The sequence below is a fragment of the Vulpes lagopus genome, chromosome 12 (genome assembly GCF_018345385.1).
Source record: "Vulpes lagopus strain Blue_001 chromosome 12, ASM1834538v1, whole genome shotgun sequence".
Taxonomy (NCBI): domain Eukaryota; kingdom Metazoa; phylum Chordata; class Mammalia; order Carnivora; family Canidae; genus Vulpes; species Vulpes lagopus.
The window spans coordinates 7089994-7111066 of record NC_054835.1 but is presented as its reverse complement, the minus strand read 5'-3'; the positions used below and the strand labels follow the sequence as shown (position 1 = coordinate 7111066).

The window sequence follows — 21073 nt, the reverse complement described above, 5'->3', positions numbered from 1 at the left end:
TAACACAGCACTGCTGTCCCAGTTAAAAAAGAGTACCACTCCACACTGGCTAGGGCCTTCCCATTACAGGATTCACCCTTTTATTTTCTGACTGAAAATGCTCACCGAGGAGGAGCTGCCAGGCCCAGCCAGGAGTGAGGCTGCAGACTTGTAACAGTCACATTAGGGACACCAGGGCTCCATCACCACACAGGCCTCAGAAAGCAAACATCCCCAGCAGCTGCAGGAGGTAGCAGGCCTGCCCAGGCTCGCCGTAGCAACAGGGTGACAGTGCCAGCTCCAGGCCCAACTCCTCTCCTCTCCCCCCAAGGGAAAAAAGTCCTCTATGACCGAGAGTTCTCTTCCTCTTAAGGCAGCCAGGCCTACAGCTGGAAGGCCAGGTGGTAGAAGGGAGATGCAGGGAATCTCCACTTCTGATGGGATCACTGTATTCCCAGTGGGGAGCACCAGGGGCCCTGAAGTCACGCGAGTCTGTACTGCCCAGAGAAGCAGCACAGCCAGGCTCCAGCCTCACTGCTCCGTTCAGGGGCACCCTTCCTCACTGGGTCCCATTATGTCTTTTGAAAAAGAGTCTAGTGATGGACGGCAGACAGGTATATTTAACGGTCTTGCTCAACACTCCCAAACCATCGTCATGGAGCCTCTGGGTCTTGCCCGGCTGCCAGTCCCCACCCCACACTGGTCCCTTTTTCCTGCCAGCCCCTGCTCATCTCAGGGCTAAGCTGTAGACGTGGTAGATCTCATCGGGGAGGTTCTCCTGGCGCTCCTGGGCTAGGAGGCTGAGGCCTGCACTGCGGACAATCCTGTGGACCACCTCGAGGTCCCGGCACACACTGCTGTCCACGTCATCCAGGATCACACCCTCCTGGGCCATGTTGTCTTTGATGACAATGATGCCATTGGGGCGCAGGCCCTGCTTGCAGCGCCGCAGGAACTCAGCCAGGTGCTGATCAGTCAGGTGGCCTGGGGACAACAGAGGCTGGGGTCACTAGGGAGGGAGTGGTGCCAAGCACGTATATGTCACTGGCAATGCATGGCTCTCAGCCTCCTCTCACTGCCTTACTGAGCTGTCTAAACACACAGGGAGCTGCCTCCCTGGCTCTCAGCAGTCCAGAGAAGCTTACCAAATCCCATTCCATGTAAGAGGAAGCTGGCTCAGAAGCCACTCACCAGAGAGCAGTCACAAAGTACACAGCTGGGATTTCACCCTGAGTGGACGACTTCTGGGCCCTGCCTGACACCTACGCTCCATGCCAATCCCCCTGCTTTGAGGCCTGGATTAGGGGAACCAAATGGTTCCTTCCCTAATTAGAACTCCAAACAGGCAAAAAAAAAAAAAAAAAAAAACCTCCAGATAGGCTTTTAGGGACCACAAAATATAGGGCCAGACCCAGTGTGTCCCCAGGGCTGTGGTATCTGTTATGGAGTATGAAGTGGGTGGCCAAATGCTGGTACGGTGCACCCCCCCCCCCCATCTGCCACCAAGTCAGCAGCCCAGGAAGAGTGCCTTGGGTGTGCTGCTAGGCTAAGTAGGTGCAGGATGGACGGTAAAGCACGGCTCACTCACTGTGAACAGCAGGAGCAGCCAAGGCTTCAATACTTCCTCTAATAAAAAACATTTACTTATAAAAATTCATTTCTAAGTTCTTTGAATGCAGTAAGTTATTGGTCATTTCCATTTTTTCAACAAAAAACTGCACCCAGGGATGCCTGGGTCGCTCAGCAGTTGAGTGTCTGCCTCCAGGTTGGGGCATGATCCCAGAGTTCTGGGACCAGTCCCACATTGGGCTCCCTGCAGCGAGCCTGTTTCTCCCTCTGCCTATGTTTCTGCCTCTCTGTGTCTCTCATGAATAAATCTTTAACAACAACAAAAAACACCCAAAGGGTCATAAAAGGTACGGATAAAACATGGAAGGTGTACTTTAAGGGAGTGCCTTCCACAGTCATGGCGAGCCCAGGGAAGACTAGAGAAACCCCTGCCATCTTGCCTGTTGCAGGTGCCCTGGGGCGGTGGCTTCCAGGACTCTGGGGGGACCACCTGTGTGGAAGGTGGAGAGGGCTGGGGAAAGCTCACCTATCACCCACTGGATCCAGATGACATCGTAGGAGTTCGGCTCGGGGCTGAAGTCCTGGAGGCCGCAGCAGAAGTAGTTCCTCACCCTCTTGCCCTCTTCCCCCAGATACGTCTTGGCTTTAACCAGAAAATCTTCTGTCACATCCACCATGTCTACCACTCCAAAGAGCGGCAGCAGCAGCCTCTTGGTGATCCTGCCTATGCCGGCTCCGCAGTCCAGGGCACAGGAGGTGCCCGTCTTGTTTGGGCCTTCCTAAGAAGCAGAGAAGGCACAGACTCCGTAAGGAAGGCTCAAAAAGCCTGAGGGACCCTGTCCCTAAGAAGGGCTGTTCCTCCCACGCTCCCAAGGTCATTCCAGTAAGGACCAGGCATGTAGGCTGTGGGCTAGCACACATGGGGTCGCCAGTGGGCAGGAGCACACCTTGTGCCTGTCCTGGGCCACCTGTCTAAAATGAAAGCCGACTTCCACTTAAAGATGGGTAATTTGAATAGGTGCATTTATCTCCTCTCATTCCCAGAGCCCCATTAAAACAACAGGATGGAAAAAATTTAAGCAGTGAAAGAATGGAAGACTGAAAGTGGGCAGAGAGATATCAGGTAGAATGAGGAGCAAGCACCAGCCTCTGATGCTCACCAGGGGAGGCCACAGCTGGGCACACACCAGCCTGGCACAGAGGAGGGCAGGGCAGGTGAACAACTAGGAGCCCGCCTTCAGCAGAACAGCCAGCACCCACAGCCCAACAGCCCGCAAACATGGCAAGAGAGTGAAGGATTCAATCCAAACAAAACGGAACGGTTAAAGTGAGACTCCGTGCTGGTGCTGGAAACCCTCGCACAGTGACCAGCTCCCATCTGACAACCCTGAGACAGAGGCCCCAGTCTACATGCTGCCCCCGCCCCAGCCTTTGAGGCCTGGGTGGTCGACGCCAACAGATAACCAAAAACCCTGCGGTGATCCGTGTGAAAAGTGGCGCCCCGTGCAGAACAGGGAGGGCCACCAGGGCCACATCCTCTGTTCCTGGACAGCACACCAGACCTGCCTACCCTCAAAAACCTCTGCAGGAACTTCCGGGAGCTGCTGATGTCGATGCTGGAGATGTGGCCATACCCCCCGAGCATGCCGTCCACTGTGGGCGGGACTTCCTTCCAGTACGTCTTGGCCTTTGAATAGAACTGTTTCTCATCTTCTATCACCTCACTTGTCATGCTGTCACCAACCGAGTCAGCTCAGGCACCAAACCCAGCAGCAGTGCCTCCTGAACAACAAAAAAAAGCAAATCAGCCAAGTCAAGGGCCCCAGTCTCACCCCACGCTTCATTGGTCATGCAACCCTGTCCAATGCAGACAGATGTCCAGTGTCCCCAAAACTGCTCCTATTCCTTGGATGACAGTGCTGTCTCTCGTATTCAAGACATTTTGCAAAGTTACCTCTGTATCAGAGGAGAAGACCCAGAGTCCTGGGCTTCTAGTCCTTTCCTTACTATACATGACACCTGACCCAATGGCTTCTAACTCTAGGGTATCGAGAACCCCCAATCTACACTTGAGGAAAGTGAAGCAGGGAACCCCACCTTCCACAGTGGATGTTCCAGCTGATTGTGGGAGGGGTCTGGGGAGTCTGCATGCCTCCCTCTCACTCTAGAGCACAGAATGAAGCTCACTGTGGGGTCTGGTCCTTTGTTAAGGTGCCAGGACTCTCTATAGCTCCATGCACACAATGGCAACTGTGCAGGGCTGCAGACAAGTACAAGACATAAGCACAACACACCCCAGAGGAAGCGCTTCCCTGAGAAGTGACGACCATCAGCTAAAACTAAGGATGAGGAAGGGTTCACTAAGCCAACCAGGCAAGCCTGCTCCAGGAAGAAAGGCGTGAAAAGCACATAGAGAGCCTCTGCAACTGGAAATACATACTCAGGGGAGCACATCTGTAGATTAGACTCCTCGCTAAAAAGCAGGGAGCTTAAACTACTCGAGAGTCAAGCAGGGAAGTGACAAGAGATGTATGTTTCTGGAACTCAGTTGACAAGCTGTGTGGACTCCAGGGCGAGAGTGAGAGCAGATGCAACAAGAGGATGTTTGTCAGAACAGGTGGAGAGGCAATGACAAAGCAAGAGCCTGGGCCTGGGAGAGGGGAGGGTTTGGCAGCTCCACACCCAGCCACTCATGCCAGGGAGGGACAGAAGGGTCAGATGTCTACCCTGAGGCATCTGCATGCATCAAAATGGGTCTGCACTGAGCCAAAAGTACTATGGAAACTTAAAAGAATGGAGGATTCCTTTCCAAATGGCAGACAGGGGAGCGGCTGAGAGAAGGCAACCTGAGCTAGTCCCTGGAAGACAAGTAATGCTGGGGGGGGGGGGGGGGGGGGTGTGCAGCACAAAGAGACACAGAGGGGGCAGGGCACGTGTGTCACCCAGAAGACTGTTGTGATGGCCTGGGCTGACTGGAATGCAGAGGAAGAGGGTTACTATGGGGAGATGAGCTTAGATGGGCAGACTGGTCCTGGGTACAGGAGGCTCCAGCAACAGGCTGAGGGCCATGGGTCTAGCCTGTTGGTAATGGAAAACCAATGAGCTGAGAGTTTCTGAAGGGCCCAAGGTATGCCGGGATATAAGCTTGGGTGGGACCAACTGGCAGAGTGGGAACAGCAGGAGCCACCCTGGCAGTTGGGATAAGGAGCAGCAGCGCTGTAGGAAGATAGCAACAGGGGCACATTCCCATCACAGGCTCTCAGCTCAGGGGTCACATCCCCAGAGGCCCTCCAGGAGCAGCCCAGTGAGAGTGGCTTCCTCCAACACCTCGATCCAATCCCCACATTTTCCTGCCATCAGAATGTATATTTCTATAGTACACTGTTTACTTACTGTCTAGCCTCCAGTGGGATGGAAGCTCCAGAGGCATGACCTTGCCTTTTCACCACTGTGTCCCCAGCACTGAGCCCACAGGAGTCCCTCAGTGCAGGGGTCACAGGACTCCTGGAAGATGGGGTAACACAGAAAGCTTCATGTGGAACCCCAGAATAATGTTCAAAAACAAGTAAAAAAACCCCGAGGATGCACGAATGCTTTAAGGGTTTCAAGAGAAGTAATCAGATGGGAAACAGAAAAGTGCCCTAAGGACAAGCATACAGCCCTCAATACATTCTGACTAGAAGGACAGAATTTTCATTGACCACGTTTGTTACTAGTCCCCAATGGACAACTGTACTCTGAACCTGTCCTAAAAGACAAGGAGCCTTCCAGAAGTGGCAGGCCCAATTCCACCCAACAACTCAGGAATGCTCCTCACTGGTGCAATCTTGCTTCCACCAGGTCAGCCCTTTCTAGGGAACCCAGCTAGCCAGTAGGGGCATCAGGGGAGGGTCCTCCTCCCCAACCCCTGGCTTCTTCCTGGATTTGTATGTTCCTCAGGGACAAGGCCACACACTAGCCCTCTGAGGAATCAGAATTAAAGCGACAGCATCCACATGCCCTAGCAGGTCCAGTTCTTAGATCTGTGATTGTCACTGTTTCCGTCCTCTGGAGCCCTTCTGCTGTGTGGAGAGTCCTTCAATCCCCTTCAGATTCTTTTTTTTTTTTTTTTCCCCCTTCAGATTCTTGAATCAGCTCTCAGACTGATGCTCTAGCTTCTCCGTTCAGGTACAAGAGTCTGGGACTGCAGTGAAGGCAAGTTCCAACTACTGTGTCAATCGAAGAGCCCTTTGGGGTAACAGGCTGGGGGGCCCTGGTTCTAAATATAGCATCCCCTCACCCTGGCTCACCGCCATGCCCCACACCAGTGTCCTAGCACCTGAGTCTATTCCTCCACACCCTAGAGAGAAAGTGGCACACAGCTCAACAGGAATGAACTTCTGCTCCAGCCCTGAGTCACATGGTAAGCCAGAGAACATAGAAACCTGCCGACACCCAGAAATGCCAGCTGTGGTAGAATGGAGATCACTGTACTTCCCGGAGAGCTGACAGGAAAGAGGGCCACCAGCCTGAATGTCACCACAAAGCTCAGTCTGGGGCTGCCCAGCCCCCATCAACAGGACCCACAGCCACCATGTCACAGCCTCTCTACCATTACCCAGGACAGATGGCATCAAAGCCAGCTCTTCCACAGCATGCCAGCAGAGCTCAGACAGGAGCTCAGCAACACCAACTCCGTCCCCATCACTGCCCGCCAGTCTTGGCAAACTGCTGGTTTTGTCTTCATATCTGTCTCCCACCAGCCTGGGAGCTCCTTAGAAAAACAGTGGCAATATCCTGAGATGCATCACTGTTATTTCTCTCGCATCCCATGTAGCATACAGGCATTCAACAAAAAATTCAATCCCCACTAAATGAACAGAATAAATGTGGGGCCACTCACCTGGCTGTACTCTCTTTGCCTGTCTGCCTTCCCTTCCAAGGAAGCAAGCTTCTTGGGGACAGGGACAGGACCTCCATACCCCATTAGCCCAGCACCTGATACAAGGTGGGGGTTTGCTAATTGTTGAAGGATTCAAAGAATGAGCTTTATGTGGTTACATTCTCCACTTCTGAAAAAGTCTTACAAAAATCCAACCATTCAAAACTGGTAACATTGAAAGCCATTACCAACAATGTAATTTTTTGCTTTACCAAAAGCCTTACAACACGATTTCTTTAAATGTCAAGGTCCTCTGAATAATCTAATTTACAAGAACTCCACTTACAGGCAGATTCTAGGAACAAGCCAGGGGAGGAACATCCAGGATGGGAAATGGCAAGTATAATTTTGACATTTGTTCCAACAGCTGATTAATTAGTAAACATGACTCCTTGGGGCCCTGTCTACACTTTATCTCCCAGTGTCCAGATCAGAGTGGGAAAGAGGGCCCTAGGAGTCCAAGGGAACAGTGGGGTTGTCAGTCAAATAGCAGTAAGTCCTCCTTTACTCTGCCCAGGTTGTGGTGAGGAGCTATGTGGCTGCAGGGGTGGGAAAAGGCCTGGACACAATCTGGCTTTGTGTGCATCCTCAGCTAGCTTGGATGGGAAGAGAAGCCTTTTGTTCACAGTGGACTATGCTCTTCAGCAGGTAGAACGTGTTGTCCATCATTCATGGTCATGCAGCCACCTCCTCTTTCCCTCCAAGGTGTTTAGTAGGCAGCCGCCCCAGCTACTACTTCTCCCAGGGTCCATGGAAAAAAATGGTGTTTGAACTGTCACCATCAGTGCTTTGGGGAGGCATCACATCCTCCTCATTTACCAGCCTCTAAGAAAAAACCTGGAAGCAACAGGAGGCAAGAGCCTGCTTGACATTACTTCCTCCCTCTTGCAGCCTACTGGACAGGGTCTGTTCTCCCTGGATCTGTGACAGCAGCTGGACATATGGGAATGGCAAGGTGCTCTATGAAAAAGAAAGGGAAGGAGGAAGTAAACAAGACGAAAAAAGGCCAGACGGAGGAGGAGAGATGGGGTGTTTAAAAACAAACTACGGCTTTGGTAGAGTCAAATGAACCACATCTGAATCCTGGCTTTGCTTTTCTCTGGCTGTCTAATCTCAGATAAGACACCTAACTTCAGTTAAGTTTATCTATAAAATGGAAACAGCAATGTTGACTTTACAGAAACGCTGTGACAATCGTCACAGGTCGGTGTGAAAGCATCAAGTGATCTGTACAGTGGCAGGTACATATTATCTCAAGTTCAGAAATCTCTGTCAAATGAAATTCTCATCAATTCTCTCTGCCAATTGTAGAGATCAAACGGGAAAAATGCAGTGATGTGCCCTATGAACTGCAGAGTGCTGGAAACACCTAAGGGATCATTACTGTTATGCTGGGGGGTCGGTCCAGCAGACAAACAGCTCTGCAAACCTGCAGTGGAGGGGAGTGAGCTTCCCATCTGTTCCAGCACAGAAACAGTGCAGAGATTCTGGAGATGCTACCTCTGTGACCCTATGGCTTCTGGTCCCCACCAAAGCATTCTGCATGTACCTCCAACCCTCCCCCAGGCCCCAGCTGACTGACAGAAAGCCATTCCACTAAAGGAGTGTTGTGCCTTAACACAAACACACACAGGAAACCAAGAACATCGAAGGAGGGAATTCAGACCCCTTAACACAGTCAAGGCCCCCATCCCCCAGGGGATCATCCTCTCTCTCTGGGCAATCATTCTACACATTCAGACCTTGTACAAGACCGACCCCCCCCACTGCCAGGGCCTCTGACACCGGCTGTTTCTATCCCAGAGAGATCCCGCTGTTGATGGGCAGCAGAGCCTGGGCCTCTGGTTCGATCTGGCAGCCCCTGGGCAAACAGGCTGACCTTGGCTCCAAGGGCTCTCGCGGGGAGCTGCCTTCTGAGTGGCACCAGTGGGGAGCTGGAACGGGAGCTGGGTCCAAGGTGAAATACGATAGCGACTCCCATGCAACGGGGCACTACTGTGCCCGGCTCTGACCTGAGCATTTTACTGAATCCTGACACCTACCCTCCGTGTGCGTGCTCTCCTTAATCCCCGTTTCTCACAGGGGAAACTGAGGCTCAGATGGGAAAGGGCCTAGCTACGGTCCCCGGACGCACCCCCGGGGGAGTGCCCCGTCCAGGGTCCGGCCGCCTCGACCTTCCTCCCCCACCCGCCGCCACCGGTGGCCCAGGTCCGACCACCCCGGAGATCGCACGTGGGGCTCGGGCAGCTCGCGCCGGGTCACGTGACGAGCCGGGGCCTCAGGGCACCGAGGCAGTTGGGGACCGGGGCCTCCCTTCCCCCGGCGGCCATCGCTCCCCGCTCCGCCGCGCGCTACTTACCCCGGGCGGGGGCTCCCGGGACCCGGGAGAAGAGGACGGGAAAGAGGATGGGGAAGACGGCGGCGGCGGCGGAGACCCCACAAGCCCACCACCAGCTCCGACAGACCGCGGACAAACGCGACACCTCGCGGCGCGCGCTGCCTTTGTCCCCACACGTCACTTCCGGGAGCCCGGGGCGGGGCCGCCGCTAGCCCCGCCCCGCGGCCGGCTCGCCCCGCCCCGTGGGCGGCTGACCTCAGTTGACTTTTGGGTCCGTGGTAGGACCTCTCGGACTTAAAAGAGCCTCCGCGCGGCGCCTCTCCTGCCTCCAGCACGCGCACCAGTGCGGTTAGAGGCTGAAAGCTGGACTTTTAAAAGCGAGCGTTCTGTAGGTTTTCCACTGGGTAAAAAGAGGCGGGGGGGGGGGAGGTGCCTTATTACCCAAATTGTACCCGTAATAATTTGCATTAAAAAAAATATGCGGGGAAAAAAAAAAATATGCGGGGATCCCTGGGTGGCGCAGCGGTTTGGCGCCTGCCTTTGGCCCAGGGCGCGATCCTGGAGACTCCGGATCGAGTCCCACGTCGGGCTCCCGGTGCATGGAGCCTGCTTCTCCCTTCTCCTGTGTCTCTGCCTCTCTCTCTCTCTCTCTCTCTCTGTGACTACCATAAATAAATTTAAAAAAATAAAAAAAAAAATAAAAAAAATATGCATGGGGATCCCTGGGTGGCTCCCCTGTTTAGCGCTTGCCTTTGGCCCAGGACATGATCCTGGAGTCCCAGGATTGAGTCCCGCATCAGGCTCCCTGCATGAAGCCTGCTTCTCCCTCTGCCTGTGTCTCTGCCTCTCTGTCTCTCATGAATAAATAAATAAATCTTTTAAAAAATAAAAATAAAATAAAAACATACAGATCAAAGGAAGGAAGGAAAGAAGGAAAGAACAGAGAAAGAAAGGAAGATATCCTTGACAGTGCCAAGGGGCTGTTACCCCAAATAAACAGAACTAGTTCTTGAAGTTTCCATTCCAAAAAACCTGCCCTCCCATAGGCTCCTCCCATATATAGAAATTTTGGAGGGGTCCCTGAAACAACCTTGATGGAATGTGAGTTTGCAGGTGGGTAGGCCTTGTGAACCTTTCCAAGCCTCAGTCTCCTCTTCTGACAGTGTTCAATGTGTAGGATAGCCCAGGTCCAACCTTCAGCCCTGTGCCTGCAGGGGGCTCTCAGTAAATAGTATTTATCATTAGTTCATTTTTCCTAAACTGATGCTCTGGTCTTAGATTTACAGTGCCTTCCTCTGGGCTTTGCACACAGGAGGTTCTTTAAAAGTGTGTTTGCTCGCACACCTGGGTGGTTTAGTTGGTTAACCGTCTGCCTTTGCTCAGGTCATGATACCAGGGTCCTAGGATTGAGTCCCGCGTCCGGCTTCCTGCTTCCTGCTTCCTGCTTAGTAGGGAGTCTGCTTCTCCCTCTTCCCCTTCTTCCTGTTCATGCTTTTTCTCACACACATTCACTCTCTCACAAATAAATCAATAAAATCTTTTTTTAAAAAGTGTTTAACGAAGTGAAGGCTATGGGAGGGGGAGCTGCTGACTGCTGTGGAGTCCTCCAAATCCTTTTATGTATTCCAGAGTACTCCAGGTCAGACTTGGTTTCCCTGACCTGGGCCCCTGTCCTAAGCTTCATTTTCCATATGTTAAAGGGAAGGGGATAAATCCTAAGCAATCTCAAATGCTAGGTGCATCTATAATCTTCCTTTGGAGGCAGCTCTGAGCCCGGCTCTTTTAGGGGTGCCTAAAAATCCACCCCCACTTTTTTTTTTTTTTTCCTGTCAATGGATGAGAAAGTCCCTTCCCTACACCTGGTCTCTGAGGCCTTTCCAGATCTGGACAGCTCCAACCTCAAAGCCTCTTGCATCACTGAATTCCCAAGCCTTGCACACAGTAGTTGGTCAAGAAATGTTTGCAGCATGCCAAGGGCTGGAGGGCTCCTTAGAAATCATCTAGTTAGTGAGGTGCTCCTCATCCATTTTCTAAAAACTCACGTGCTCTTAGAATAAGTATAAAAAATGTTCACCTTCCCCATTCAATATTCCAATTTCCTGAGGAGGTATGCCCTTCCATCCCATTGAGTATTTGCAGAAAATGGAAATACATCAGCTATGATGCCTCCTCCAGGCAGACTTACAAAATTGTAAAATGATATCATGCCAGTGAAATTGCTGGTCCAAACAATCCTTCTCCCCCACTCATGTTCCACAGAATAAGCTTCTCCCCTGCCCTTCCTAGTCAAGAGTCACAGATGGGGCCCAACAGTCTGTTTTACTATGGAGCCCTGAGAACAGACAGACTTTCCAACATTACATAGCAAACAGAAGCAGAGCCTGGATCTGAAATTGGTTCTCTTCATTTCCAGGCCTACTATATTCTTACTGCCCAGGCTTCTGGTGGAAGTTGTACTTCCAGAGCTGCCCAGCTCAAACTTGACCCACCTGGGCCTCCCAGATCCAGAGAGGGAAGTGGAACCCTGAGCCCTCTGCTCCTGGCTTGGGCCTGGCTGCTCTGGTCAGGAGTTCCACCAACCCCCTTGTGAATATAGCCTTGGCTTCCTGGGCACAAAGCCCCACCTTCTGTCTTCAGGCCCAAAAGTCCACTGTTCCTCACATGGCCTTGGGTGAGGGGCAGATCACAATGACCCTGAACAGGCCCTTGAGGCAGCAGGGAGGGTGCAGCAGAGAGACCAGGCTGGGAAGATGGGATCTCCCAAGGACCAGCCCACCGATTAGGGGGCTCTAAACTCAAGGGACCTTTTCTGGACCCACTAGAAGCCCCACTAAGGTGAGTGTGACACCAGGAGCCAGCTCAGAGATAACAGTCTGGGAGGAGAGTGTGGTAGGGAGGGAGCAGCCTCTAAGATACCCCCCCCACCCCCGTGTCAAAAGCTGGGAGCAAGTGTAGGACTCTGTCTCCCAAAGGGTAAGTTTGTTAAAAATATGTGTCTTGGAGCGCCTGGCTGGCTCAGCCAGTAGAGCTTGTGACTCTTGATCTCTGGGTTGTGAGTTCGAGCCCCACATTGGAGGTAGAAATTACTTAAAAATAAAATCTTAAAGAAAAAATATGTATCTTGGCTCCAAACCTATTGAATCAGAATCTGGGGCATCTGTACTCTCAACAAGCTCTCCGCCCAAGGGGCCCTAAGGCCCCAGCAGGACTGGGCAACTGCTAGGCAGGTGTCTCCTTTCAAACCTGGTTCCAGGTTTCCTAATTCCCAGTGGAGTGCTAATAGCATAATAGACCTTGAACACTCCAGTGTGCTTAGTCACAGAGGAGCAGGTGCTCTGTTATCCCCATTCTACAGATAAAGGCATGAGAGAAGTGAATCAACTGGCTTGTCCAAGGTTGCAAAGCTAATAAGTAGTGGAACTGAGACGAAATCCTAAATAATAACAATTTTAAAGTAATTATAACAACAATAGTAGCAGCTAGCTTTTGTTGAGCATGCACAAAGTGCCTGGCACTATTCTATGCCATTTACACGTGCTCACTCACCTAAACGTCACAGCAACTCAGAAAGGCATGTACTCTGACGTGACCATTTTGCAGGTGAGGAAACAGAGGCTGGGCAAGCTCTGGCCTGAAGCCACTGGCGGCCAGAAGAGAGACAGTGGCGTTACCCCCTAACCACAAGTCCCTCCCCACCCCGGGCACTATGGCTTGGGGGCTGGCCTATGCCCTCCTCTCCACTTCACACGGCACCCCCCGTCCCCCCCTGGCGTGAGGATGCCCTGAGCTGAGCGCAGGGCCAGACAATGCCCAGGCGTCTCCCCAACCCCGGGGCCCAGCAGATGGCGTTCAAGGGGCTCCCCGGCGACGGCGCTTGCGGAAGGGGAGGCCCGCTGCTGCCCAGCCTGCCCCTGCCGCAGCTCCGCGCGGTCTCGGGCGCGGGGGTCCCCGACAGCTGGAGGGCCTCGGGGGCAGGCGGCGGCGGCGGCGGGTGGTGGCCGAGCGGGTCCTCGTACCCGGAGATGGGCGCGGGCGTCGGGAGCCCCTCGCCGCGCCTGCCAGCCCTGCCCACCGTGGCCCAGCGGGCGGCGCAGAACCGGACAAAGCTGAGGTCACTCCTGCTGCCGCCCCTGCTCCTGGCCAGGGCGCCCCGGGAACCTGCGCCCCCGCGCGCCAGGCCGGGGGAGAGCGAGGATCCCTGGCGGGGCGCGGCCTGGGAGGCCCCGGATTCGCTGCGCGGTCTCCTAGGAGAGCTCCTCCCCAGCAGGTTCCGCGAGTTCCTGCACCAGTGGCGGGCAGAGCGCGCGGGGCCGCCGCCGGGTGAGGCCCCGCCCGGGTCCGCTCCGGGTCCGCTCCGGGGGCGGGGCGGGGCGGGGCGGGGCGGGGCGGGGCGGGGCGGGCGGGGCGGAGTCCTTTCCGGAGCGAATGGAGCTACTACTGCCAGCGGAGTCCGCCCGCCGAAGTCCTGCGGACCACCCCTGGAGGGCGGGCCTCCCATTGCCCACCCCCCTTTTTAAAAGATTTTATTTATTTATTCATGAGAGACAATGAGAGAGAGACAGAGACACACGCAGAGGGAGAAGCAGGCTCCATGCAAGGAGCCCGATGTGGGACTCGATCCCGGATCCCGGGATCACACCCTGAGCCAAAGGCAGACACTCAACCGCTGAGCTACCCAGGTGTCCCCCATTGCCCCTTTTGTACAGTTGAGGAAACCGAGGCCCAAGGCCATATAACTAGGGAGAGCCTCATAAGGACCGTCCCCAAGTAAAGGCTCATGGCTATCTCCACCTCCTCCTGGCTAGCATCCTCAGCATCACCACCCAAAAGGAGTGTGTCAGAGCACTGCCACAATTCTCCCCAGTGTCCCCACTGTTCTTTCCTTCCAGACCTGAGGTAAGTATCCGTTACCTGCTGATGGGGACAGGGTTGCTGACAATGATCTGAAGGTGGGGAGGACCCTGACCACTCATGCCAGGTGTGGCTTGTTTATCTTCAAGGGGCCAGTCATCGTACTTCCAGGATAGTCTTAAGAAGATTTTGCTCCATCAGATACCTGCCCCGGGGACCCTGAGGAAAGATCGTTCACAATTCACCCTGAAGAAAGGCAACCAGTGAGCTACAGGAGGCTGGCGGTAGGGGGTGGGGAAAAGGAGCATTCCTTCTTTTCTTTCCTATTGTCTTTCGCCCATGAATTTACCTATCTGTCCACCTATACATCCATCTATGTGTCCATCCACGAATCAGGTCTTCTGCCAAATCCATAATCCGTCCATGAATCCACCCAGAGATCTATCCCAGAGCAGGTCTCCTCCTAACCTATCCAAGGATTATCCATCAACATCTATGAATCCATCCACCCATTTATTCATCAGGTCTCCTACCGACATATTCATAATCCATCCATGAATCCATTCAGATATTCCTGCTCCCATTCACCTATCCATCTTTGCATACAGCTTCTCTGCGAACCAGGTGTTATACAATGCATCCATGAATCTCTCTCCACCCACGCACCCATCCATCCATCTATCCATCCATTCATCCATCTAGCCAGTCATCTTTCTATCCACAAACTCTACAGTTCTATCCATCCCTGAATCCAATGATTAGTCACCTACAAATCCTTCCATGCACTTGTAAATCCAGGGTACTGTCCATCTATAATCTTGTCATGAAGCCATCTATGAGTCCACATACCCATATACAGAAGCATTCATCCACTTATCCATACATCTACCCATCCCTCTAACATCCAGTCCTATTCAGACCTTTTCATTAACTCATTCATGAGTCAATCCATCCATCCACCCACCCAATCTTCCTTCCTTTTATCCATCCCACCATCAATTCGTCCATTTCTTCCTCTAGCTTTTATTAGGTTTTGCTACGTGTCAAATGTTGGGGGAAATAAGATAAGGAATGGAGGTAGAAGAGCCTGGGCAGTATAGCTTACCTGGATCTTGATGCCATAGCTCTAATGGAGGAAAAGAATGTAGAAAAAAAAAAAACCAAAAACCTCCTCCAGCATAAACAGGCTTAAACAGAGGTGAAAGGTGAAGAGCATTGCCCATGAGTTTAAAGAGCAAGGAAAGTAAATGCACTACATACATGCCATCCCTTCTCCTTCTGGACCCATGGCTGACAGTATTATTTGACCCCAGCATTTTTCCTCCACTGGGCCTCAAACCCTTCCTGACACAGTGTTCCAGGCAGATGCTACCAGTGGATCAGAATAGATGCCAGAAGTGAAACACATTTGCCAACCCAGGAACTTTAAATCAATCACCCCAAAGAAACACATTACTTCTCATAAGACATAATAAGTACACGTATGGAACTCATTATCTCAAATATGACAAACAGCAGGGATGGACACAATCACAGTGTTTCACATTTAAGAGCTAATACTTGAGCAGTTCATGGTATGTGAGATTCTCTGGTAGGCCCTACAGGGGACACCGGGGTGCCCTGGAATGGGCTCCAGAAGCCTTTGACAGGAGAAGCTGAGACTTCAGTCCTCTGGGCAAAGCCAGGATGCACCTGGGTCTGGCCCTGAGGCCAGCACAGACTGGGCCTTGATAAGCCGGCAACTATCGGATCACTAAGTAGGTCCCAACGCCTGTAGCCGTCTCCTGTCTGCCTGGCTCTTTAGTGGGCTGATGAAAGCATCCTTTACGTGTCCACACAGACATAAAGAAGTAGTCAGGGGGATCCCTGGGTGGCACAGCGGTTTAGTGCCTGCCTTTGGCCCAGGGCGCGATCCTGGAGACCTGGGATCGAGTCCCACGTCGGGCTCCCGGTACATGGAGCCTGCTTCTTCCTCTGCCTGTGTCTCTGCCTCTCTCTCTCTCTCTCTGTGTGTGTGTGTGTGTGACTATCATAAATTTTAAAAAAAGTAGTCAGATAAACGGATGTAGATACATCAATATGTGTGTCCTTAAGGTGGAACGTGACATTTCTGAATAACAGAGCCACAGATGGATCAAGCAGGCCCTCCTGCAGGCTTGCCCTTGAGGCTAAAATTAATAAATGTAACAACAACAGAATGCCCTTTATTGAGTGCAGGCCCCATGCCAGGCCATGTACTAGACGCCTCCCATAAGTTATTTGATACTTTCTAAACTCTTAGAAGGAGGCTATTATTATATTGCTCTACAATATATAATACATAATTTAAAGAGGAAAACTGCAAAATGGAGACCTGATTGTGGTTTGCCCAAGCTCATGTGCCTGGGAAAGGGCATAACTGAGACTAATGATTATAAGAACAGTTTGAGGGGCACCTGGGTGGCTCAGTGGTTGAGCGTCTGCCTTCGGCTCAGGTTGTGATCCCGAGCTCCTGGGATCGAGTCCCGCATCGGGTTCCCTGCAGGGATCCTGCTTCTCCCTCTGCCTATGTCTCTGCCTCTTTCTCTGTGTCTCTCATGAATAAATAAAGTAAAATCTTAAAGAAAAAAAGAGCAATTGGAAGTTAGAAATGATTACTCTGGGCACCACACATCCAGGTGGAGTGCTTTGCCATCCGTTTCATCTCACCACCCCATGTGGTGGGCACAATGATGAGCCCCATTTTACAGATAAAGAAACTGATGCTTCAAAGAGTTAGGCTGGAAACCCAGAATGACTTGACTCTCAACTTCCTCTCTTTCTTCTCTTTGCTGAATTGCTTGATATATAAGCATGCCGGCTCTGGAACTAAGATTCAGATCTTGGCTCAAAAATAACAAAAAATCTTGGCTCTACCTTTTACGAGCTGCATGACCTTGAGCAAGTTGTAAAACATCTCTGTGCCACAGTTTGCTCATCTGCAAAATGGGGAGAATAATCATACTTCCCAGAGTTGTGTGGGGTTGGTGGGCTGATGCATGTGGCAGGCCTGATCCACCTCCTTGGCAGGCAAAGCGTTCCCTGAAAAGGCCAGGTATTGTGGTTGTCAGGATACACAGCGAGCTCTGGTTGAGTGGATGTGTGCTGTTGGGGTGGAATGTGGGGCTGGGGGCTCCGACCCTGGCCCTCCCTTGCCCTTTCTCACCTCTCCCAGCAGGTCCCACAATATACAGGCTCCTAAGCTCAAGACTGTGCTCACCCACAGCTCCTCAGGGGAAGGCTCAGGGCGGTGCAGGCGGTTTTGCCCCTTCCGAGTGCGATTTGCTGATGAAACCCTGCGGGACACAGCACTCCGCTACTGGGAGCGCAACTGTGCAGGTAGGCAGACAGGATGGGGAGCGCCCGGACTTCAGAAAGTTCCAGCTTGGAGCCCAGAGAGCAGAGGCTATGGCCCTGGGAGTAAGGGCCGTCCTGCAAAGGCCAGGAATCCACTGACGCTGCCGAGAAGGCTTCTCCAGAGAGTGTCAGGAGGACCTCAAAGACCGAGTAGTGTCCGAGGTCCTGCAGAGGTGTCTGAATATGGGTGGCACCAGAGAGCAGCCACAGTGCAGGAACAATGGCTACCCAGGCTTGGCTACCGCTGCAGGACTTCTTGCTGCCAGGGGTTCTCAGGAAGTGCCATATCTGCCCACCTTGGAACAGGTGGCACCCATGGCCTCCCGACCCCTGTCTGGCCCCTTCCATGGCTTACAGGGGCTGAAGAAGGTGGCAAAGGCACTTAAAGCACCTTCTGCCCATATCCATGAAGGCATGGCTGGCTGAGGAGTTGCCCAGAAAGATCTAGATCCAACCTTCTCTCTGGGGAAGGCTGGTACTGCCCCGTCCAGCAAAGAAGCTAGGAACCACCAGACCTGGGTTTGGGAATAGAAGTTTGCTCTCAGCTCTTTGGGGATGGATGTGATGGTGTCTGCTTTGGCACGGTTTTCAGTGTTTTCTGAAATGGGTGTCAAGAGGCAGATGGGAAGAATCCGTGTCCTTGCTCTGGTATAACCTTTACCAATCCTCCTCCCACCCCTTTCTCCATCAGCCCGGCCTCTTCACTTCTCAGGATATAGCAGCCCCAGGGCCTCCAAGAGCTTCCATCTATTTATTGACCACCTCCTGTGTGCAGTTTCAGGAAACGGCTGCTCCAAAGCCTAGCTGTGGGTAAAGCCCTAAAATCCAGGACCTTCACTGACTCAGGAGGGACCCTACCCAGGCCCCTTAAGGTCATAGGAAGTTGGAAATAAAAGCTGCAGTTTTGTCTAACTTCTTGTTTAATGGGGAAGCCAAAGCCCAGAGAGCAGGTGACACGGCGGCCGAGAAGAGAAGCCAGAGTGCCCCCAGACAAACACTGGAGAAAGTTTCAGGCCAATGGCAGTTGGCTGACACAGGAGAAGCTTCTTTGTCCGCCGTGGCCACAGGAGCTGTGGTCACGTCCCAGGGCACCAGGGCGGGGCCCAGCTGACTGCTTCCCAGCCCTTTCCATCCTGAGGCAGCCATTGGGGAATTTGGGGTCCCTGACCAGCCAGAAGGGCAGCTATTGGGCAAGAAAGACTCTCAGCCCTTCCACCCCTGCAGGAGGCTCGGCATTGTCTCTGGATTTCCACGGTGGCGTGACTGGCCTTCCCATTATGGGAAAGAAGGCCCATCTGGGGCTGCAGCAGGAGGGGGTATGGTGTGTGTGGGGGCACAGTTTGGGTCATAAAGGCAGAAACAGTCACGCAAGATAGTTTTAAAACCTGAGCCTTCTCTGGAGGCAGCCAGAAGGCACTGGGGAGCCTCGGGTTGCCATGGAGACAGGGTTCTGCCCAGCCTTGCCTGCCAGAGAGGGAGGAGGGGAGAGTGGGGGTGCCAGAGCCCCGCCAGGTAGAGATCTCACTGGAGCCCTCTCTCCTCCAGTCCGGCAGAGCAACATCGAGAATGGGATAGCCACCCGATCATCGACATCAGAACGGGTGTCCGGGAGTGTCGGGAGATGGCTGGAGAGTTTGCCCAAAGCCCTAAGCCCCAGGGCCCAGGAGGAGGCCATGGCCAGCGTCTCGTTGTTCTGCTGGGAGTGCCCCGGCCTGTGAGGCTTCGGGGAAGGGGACAGGACTCCTACACATTGCCAGGGCACCCTCTCCTCACCCTGTCGACTACCCCACCCAGTGGAGGGCAGGCTAAGGGTCGGAGCCCTTGAGGGCCCTGCCAGCCATGGGTGGACCTGGAACTCAGAGTCCATGCAACTCACAGGCTCCTGTCCCCACCCTCCCCAGGCCCACCCAGGAGCCACAGAGTCACCTGTCTGAGGATGCCTTCATGAACAGCCTGCCCTTCATCCCCAGGGCCAGCACACAGAGGCAGCAAGGTGACCTCAAAACCTTGCTGGACACCGACCACATTCTGGAGCCAGTGGGCAAATCGCGCTGCTCCTGGAGCCAGAAGCTGGTGAGCACCTGCTGGCAACCAACCACCCAGAGCACTCCTGCCCAGGGGGTGGCTGGGGTACCGAGTGAAGCCTCCCTGCATGTGGCTAAGGGCTGGGGTCTCGAGCTGAGCTGGGTTCAGCTTCCCAGCTCCATACTTGTAGGTGCTGGGGGCTTTTTGCATTTGTTTCCTCATCTGTACAGAGGGGCTGACTCCAGTGTCCGCCCCTTTGGACTGGGGGTATAGAATCCCCCTGGGATCTCCTGCCCAGAGGCCCCTGGAGCGTCCAGTCAGTCCTCCTTGTCTCTCTAGGAATCCTTCCTGCCCAGCTTGGTGCTGCACACAGTCCTGAAGCGAGGCCGCCCTAAGGGCTACCGGCTGCTCCTGCCCTCCACGAAGTCACAGCAGGCTCCTGGGTGAATGGCTACTGGAGCTCCAGCCCATGTGTGGACACGGGCCAGGGGGTGAGGAGAGGCCTCTCTTGCCCCACAAATAAACATGCATTTCAAGTGGCTGGGACCTGCTATGTCTCACCCTACAAGTTGCTGGGCTCCAAGGCTCCTGGACCTAGGAGAAGGAGAGGACAAAGTCATGGCTGAGATGAGGCTGAGGGGTGGGGGCAAGGCATCCTCATGGGGCCAGGGCTTGTTCCAGGTGAACCCCTCTTCTGGAAGGCGAGAGGCCTTCCACACACACTTCAAACCTGGGACCAAGCCTCTGTCAACCCAGAGCAACCCACACCTGAAACAGACACCTGCCCTGAGGCCCCACCAGCTTCCATCTTTGACTGGAACCAAAGGCCACTTGCTGACCTCCACCATGGGATGAGGGTGTCCAGACTCCAAAGGAGTGGACAAACCTTTGTCTTCCGCATTGCATTCCCCAGGCCAGGTTCATACCATCTGGTCCCTGGAGGGCAAGCATCCTGGGTGGGTGGAGACCAGATGTTGCTTTCCTAGTGGTGGGGGGAGGAGGCATGGGCAGTGTTCAAAATCACATCGAGTGGTGGCAAAGGACCAGGAGGGTTGATCTGACCGCTGCACTGACCTCCCGGGCAAAGTTGAAGCCTCCTGTCCTCCCCTCTGTCCAAGCAGCCGGACCCCAACCTCTCCCCAAGCCCAAGATCCAGGTCTTTATCGCCACCTCCTGGCCAGTGAGGAAACAGCCACGGAATCCACACCCAGGCGCCCCGCAGAAAGGATGGGTAGCGGGGTGCTGGGCTGGGGGCCGGCGGTGGGGGTTTTAGGGCCAGGAGGGTAGTAGATGGGGAGGATTTGCATGCAACTCACAGGCAGGGGTGCCCTGCCTCCAGAAGAAAGGTCACAGATCTAGGCAGTTTGGAGAAACCCTGCGGGGGATGGGATGGGGGCAACGCTTCAACTCCCCTTCCCTGGGTACTGGATGAGGCTTCCCTGCCTGGGATGACGCCCTTCAACCCTCCTTCCTGGGCTTTCACGACACCCCACCCCGCCCTAGGATTTCCATTTCTCGGAGAGCTTGCGGGACTCAGAGGAGGCCTGATTCTGCCGCGCCCCCTCCCCCGTGACCTTGCGCCGCCCACCTCCCCCCCGCCCCCCGTCTCCGGGCCTCAGTTTCTCCCCAAGGGCCGCGGCGGGCCCTCGCCCGGCTGCCCGCTGCAGGGCCGCGCCGCGCCCACGCGGGGGCAGTGTTGGCCTGGCTTTGGCGCCGCCCGGCGCGGCCGAAACTTCGCAGCCTCCGGCTCCGGGTCGGAAACTTTTCCCCTCGCGCCGCGCTCGCGTCTCCCGCCCGCGCCCCCCTCCCGCCGCGGGCCCGCGCCGCGCCGCCTTCCACCTGCCCCGGGTTCGCCGCTGGCCTGGTCTCCCCCTTCTCTCACTGCTTTTTGTTGCTATTGAGCCGAAAAGTGCTAGGCTTGCGGCGGCGCTGCCGGCGACGAGGCTGGAAGTCGAGGCCCGCGTAGAGCTCCCGGGGGCGGGGGCGGGGGCGGGGGCGGGGGCGCCGGGCCCTGC

The 21073-nt window shown here is 54.1% G+C and overlaps 2 protein-coding genes across 6 annotated transcripts; one reads left to right on the top strand and one right to left on the bottom strand.

Moving 5' to 3' along the window:
- Positions 1-44: 44 nt before the first annotated feature.
- On the bottom strand, positions 45-21014 carry NTMT1 (N-terminal Xaa-Pro-Lys N-methyltransferase 1). 5 transcript variants are annotated; one of them, XM_041725767.1, is made up of 4 exons: positions 20898-21014; positions 3119-3330; positions 2075-2327; positions 45-963 (listed from the first exon to the last, which is right to left on the bottom strand). In XM_041725767.1, the coding sequence occupies exons 2-4, from the start codon at positions 3278-3280 to the stop codon at positions 707-709; spliced, it is 672 nt and encodes a 223-aa protein (XP_041581701.1). In that variant the 5' UTR covers positions 3281-3330; positions 20898-21014; the 3' UTR covers positions 45-706. The 5 variants fall into 5 exon arrangements, with proteins under 5 accessions (XP_041581701.1, XP_041581700.1, XP_041581699.1 ...); XM_041725766.1 differs by lacking the exon at positions 20898-21014 and adding an exon at positions 12824-12957; XM_041725765.1 differs by lacking the exon at positions 20898-21014 and adding an exon at positions 8829-8992.
- Positions 12614-20358, top strand: C12H9orf50 (chromosome 12 C9orf50 homolog). The gene is made up of 8 exons (XM_041725209.1): positions 12614-13306; positions 13514-13527; positions 13638-13703; positions 13808-13921; positions 16852-17402; positions 18579-18747; positions 18935-19325; positions 19398-20358. Exons 1-8 carry the CDS (start codon positions 12614-12616, stop codon positions 19503-19505), a joined length of 2106 nt encoding a protein of 701 aa, XP_041581143.1. The 3' UTR covers positions 19506-20358.
- Positions 21015-21073: the final 59 nt, after the last annotated feature.

What these genes read in the sequence shown, in the direction of transcription:
- NTMT1 (XM_041725767.1), bottom strand. Translation starts at nt 3,280, where the DNA reads ATGACAAGTGAGGTGATAGAAGATGAGAAACAGTTCTATTCAAAGGCC. An exon ending in TCCTGCAGAGGTTTTTGAGG is followed by an intron (nt 2,328 to 3,118) that starts GTAGGCAGGTCT and finishes TCTGCTTCTTAG; the next exon opens with GAAGGCCCAAACAAGACGGG. An exon ending in CTGGATCCAGTGGGTGATAG is followed by an intron (nt 964 to 2,074) that starts GTGAGCTTTCCC and finishes TGTTGTCCCCAG; the next exon opens with GCCACCTGACTGATCAGCAC.
- C12H9orf50 (XM_041725209.1), top strand. Translation starts at nt 12,614, where the DNA reads ATGCCCAGGCGTCTCCCCAACCCCGGGGCCCAGCAGATGGCGTTCAAG. An exon ending in TCTTTCCTTCCAGACCTGAG is followed by an intron (nt 13,704 to 13,807) that starts GTAAGTATCCGT and finishes TTTATCTTCAAG; the next exon opens with GGGCCAGTCATCGTACTTCC. An exon ending in GCTTACAGGGGCTGAAGAAG is followed by an intron (nt 17,403 to 18,578) that starts GTGGCAAAGGCA and finishes TCTCTCCTCCAG; the next exon opens with TCCGGCAGAGCAACATCGAG.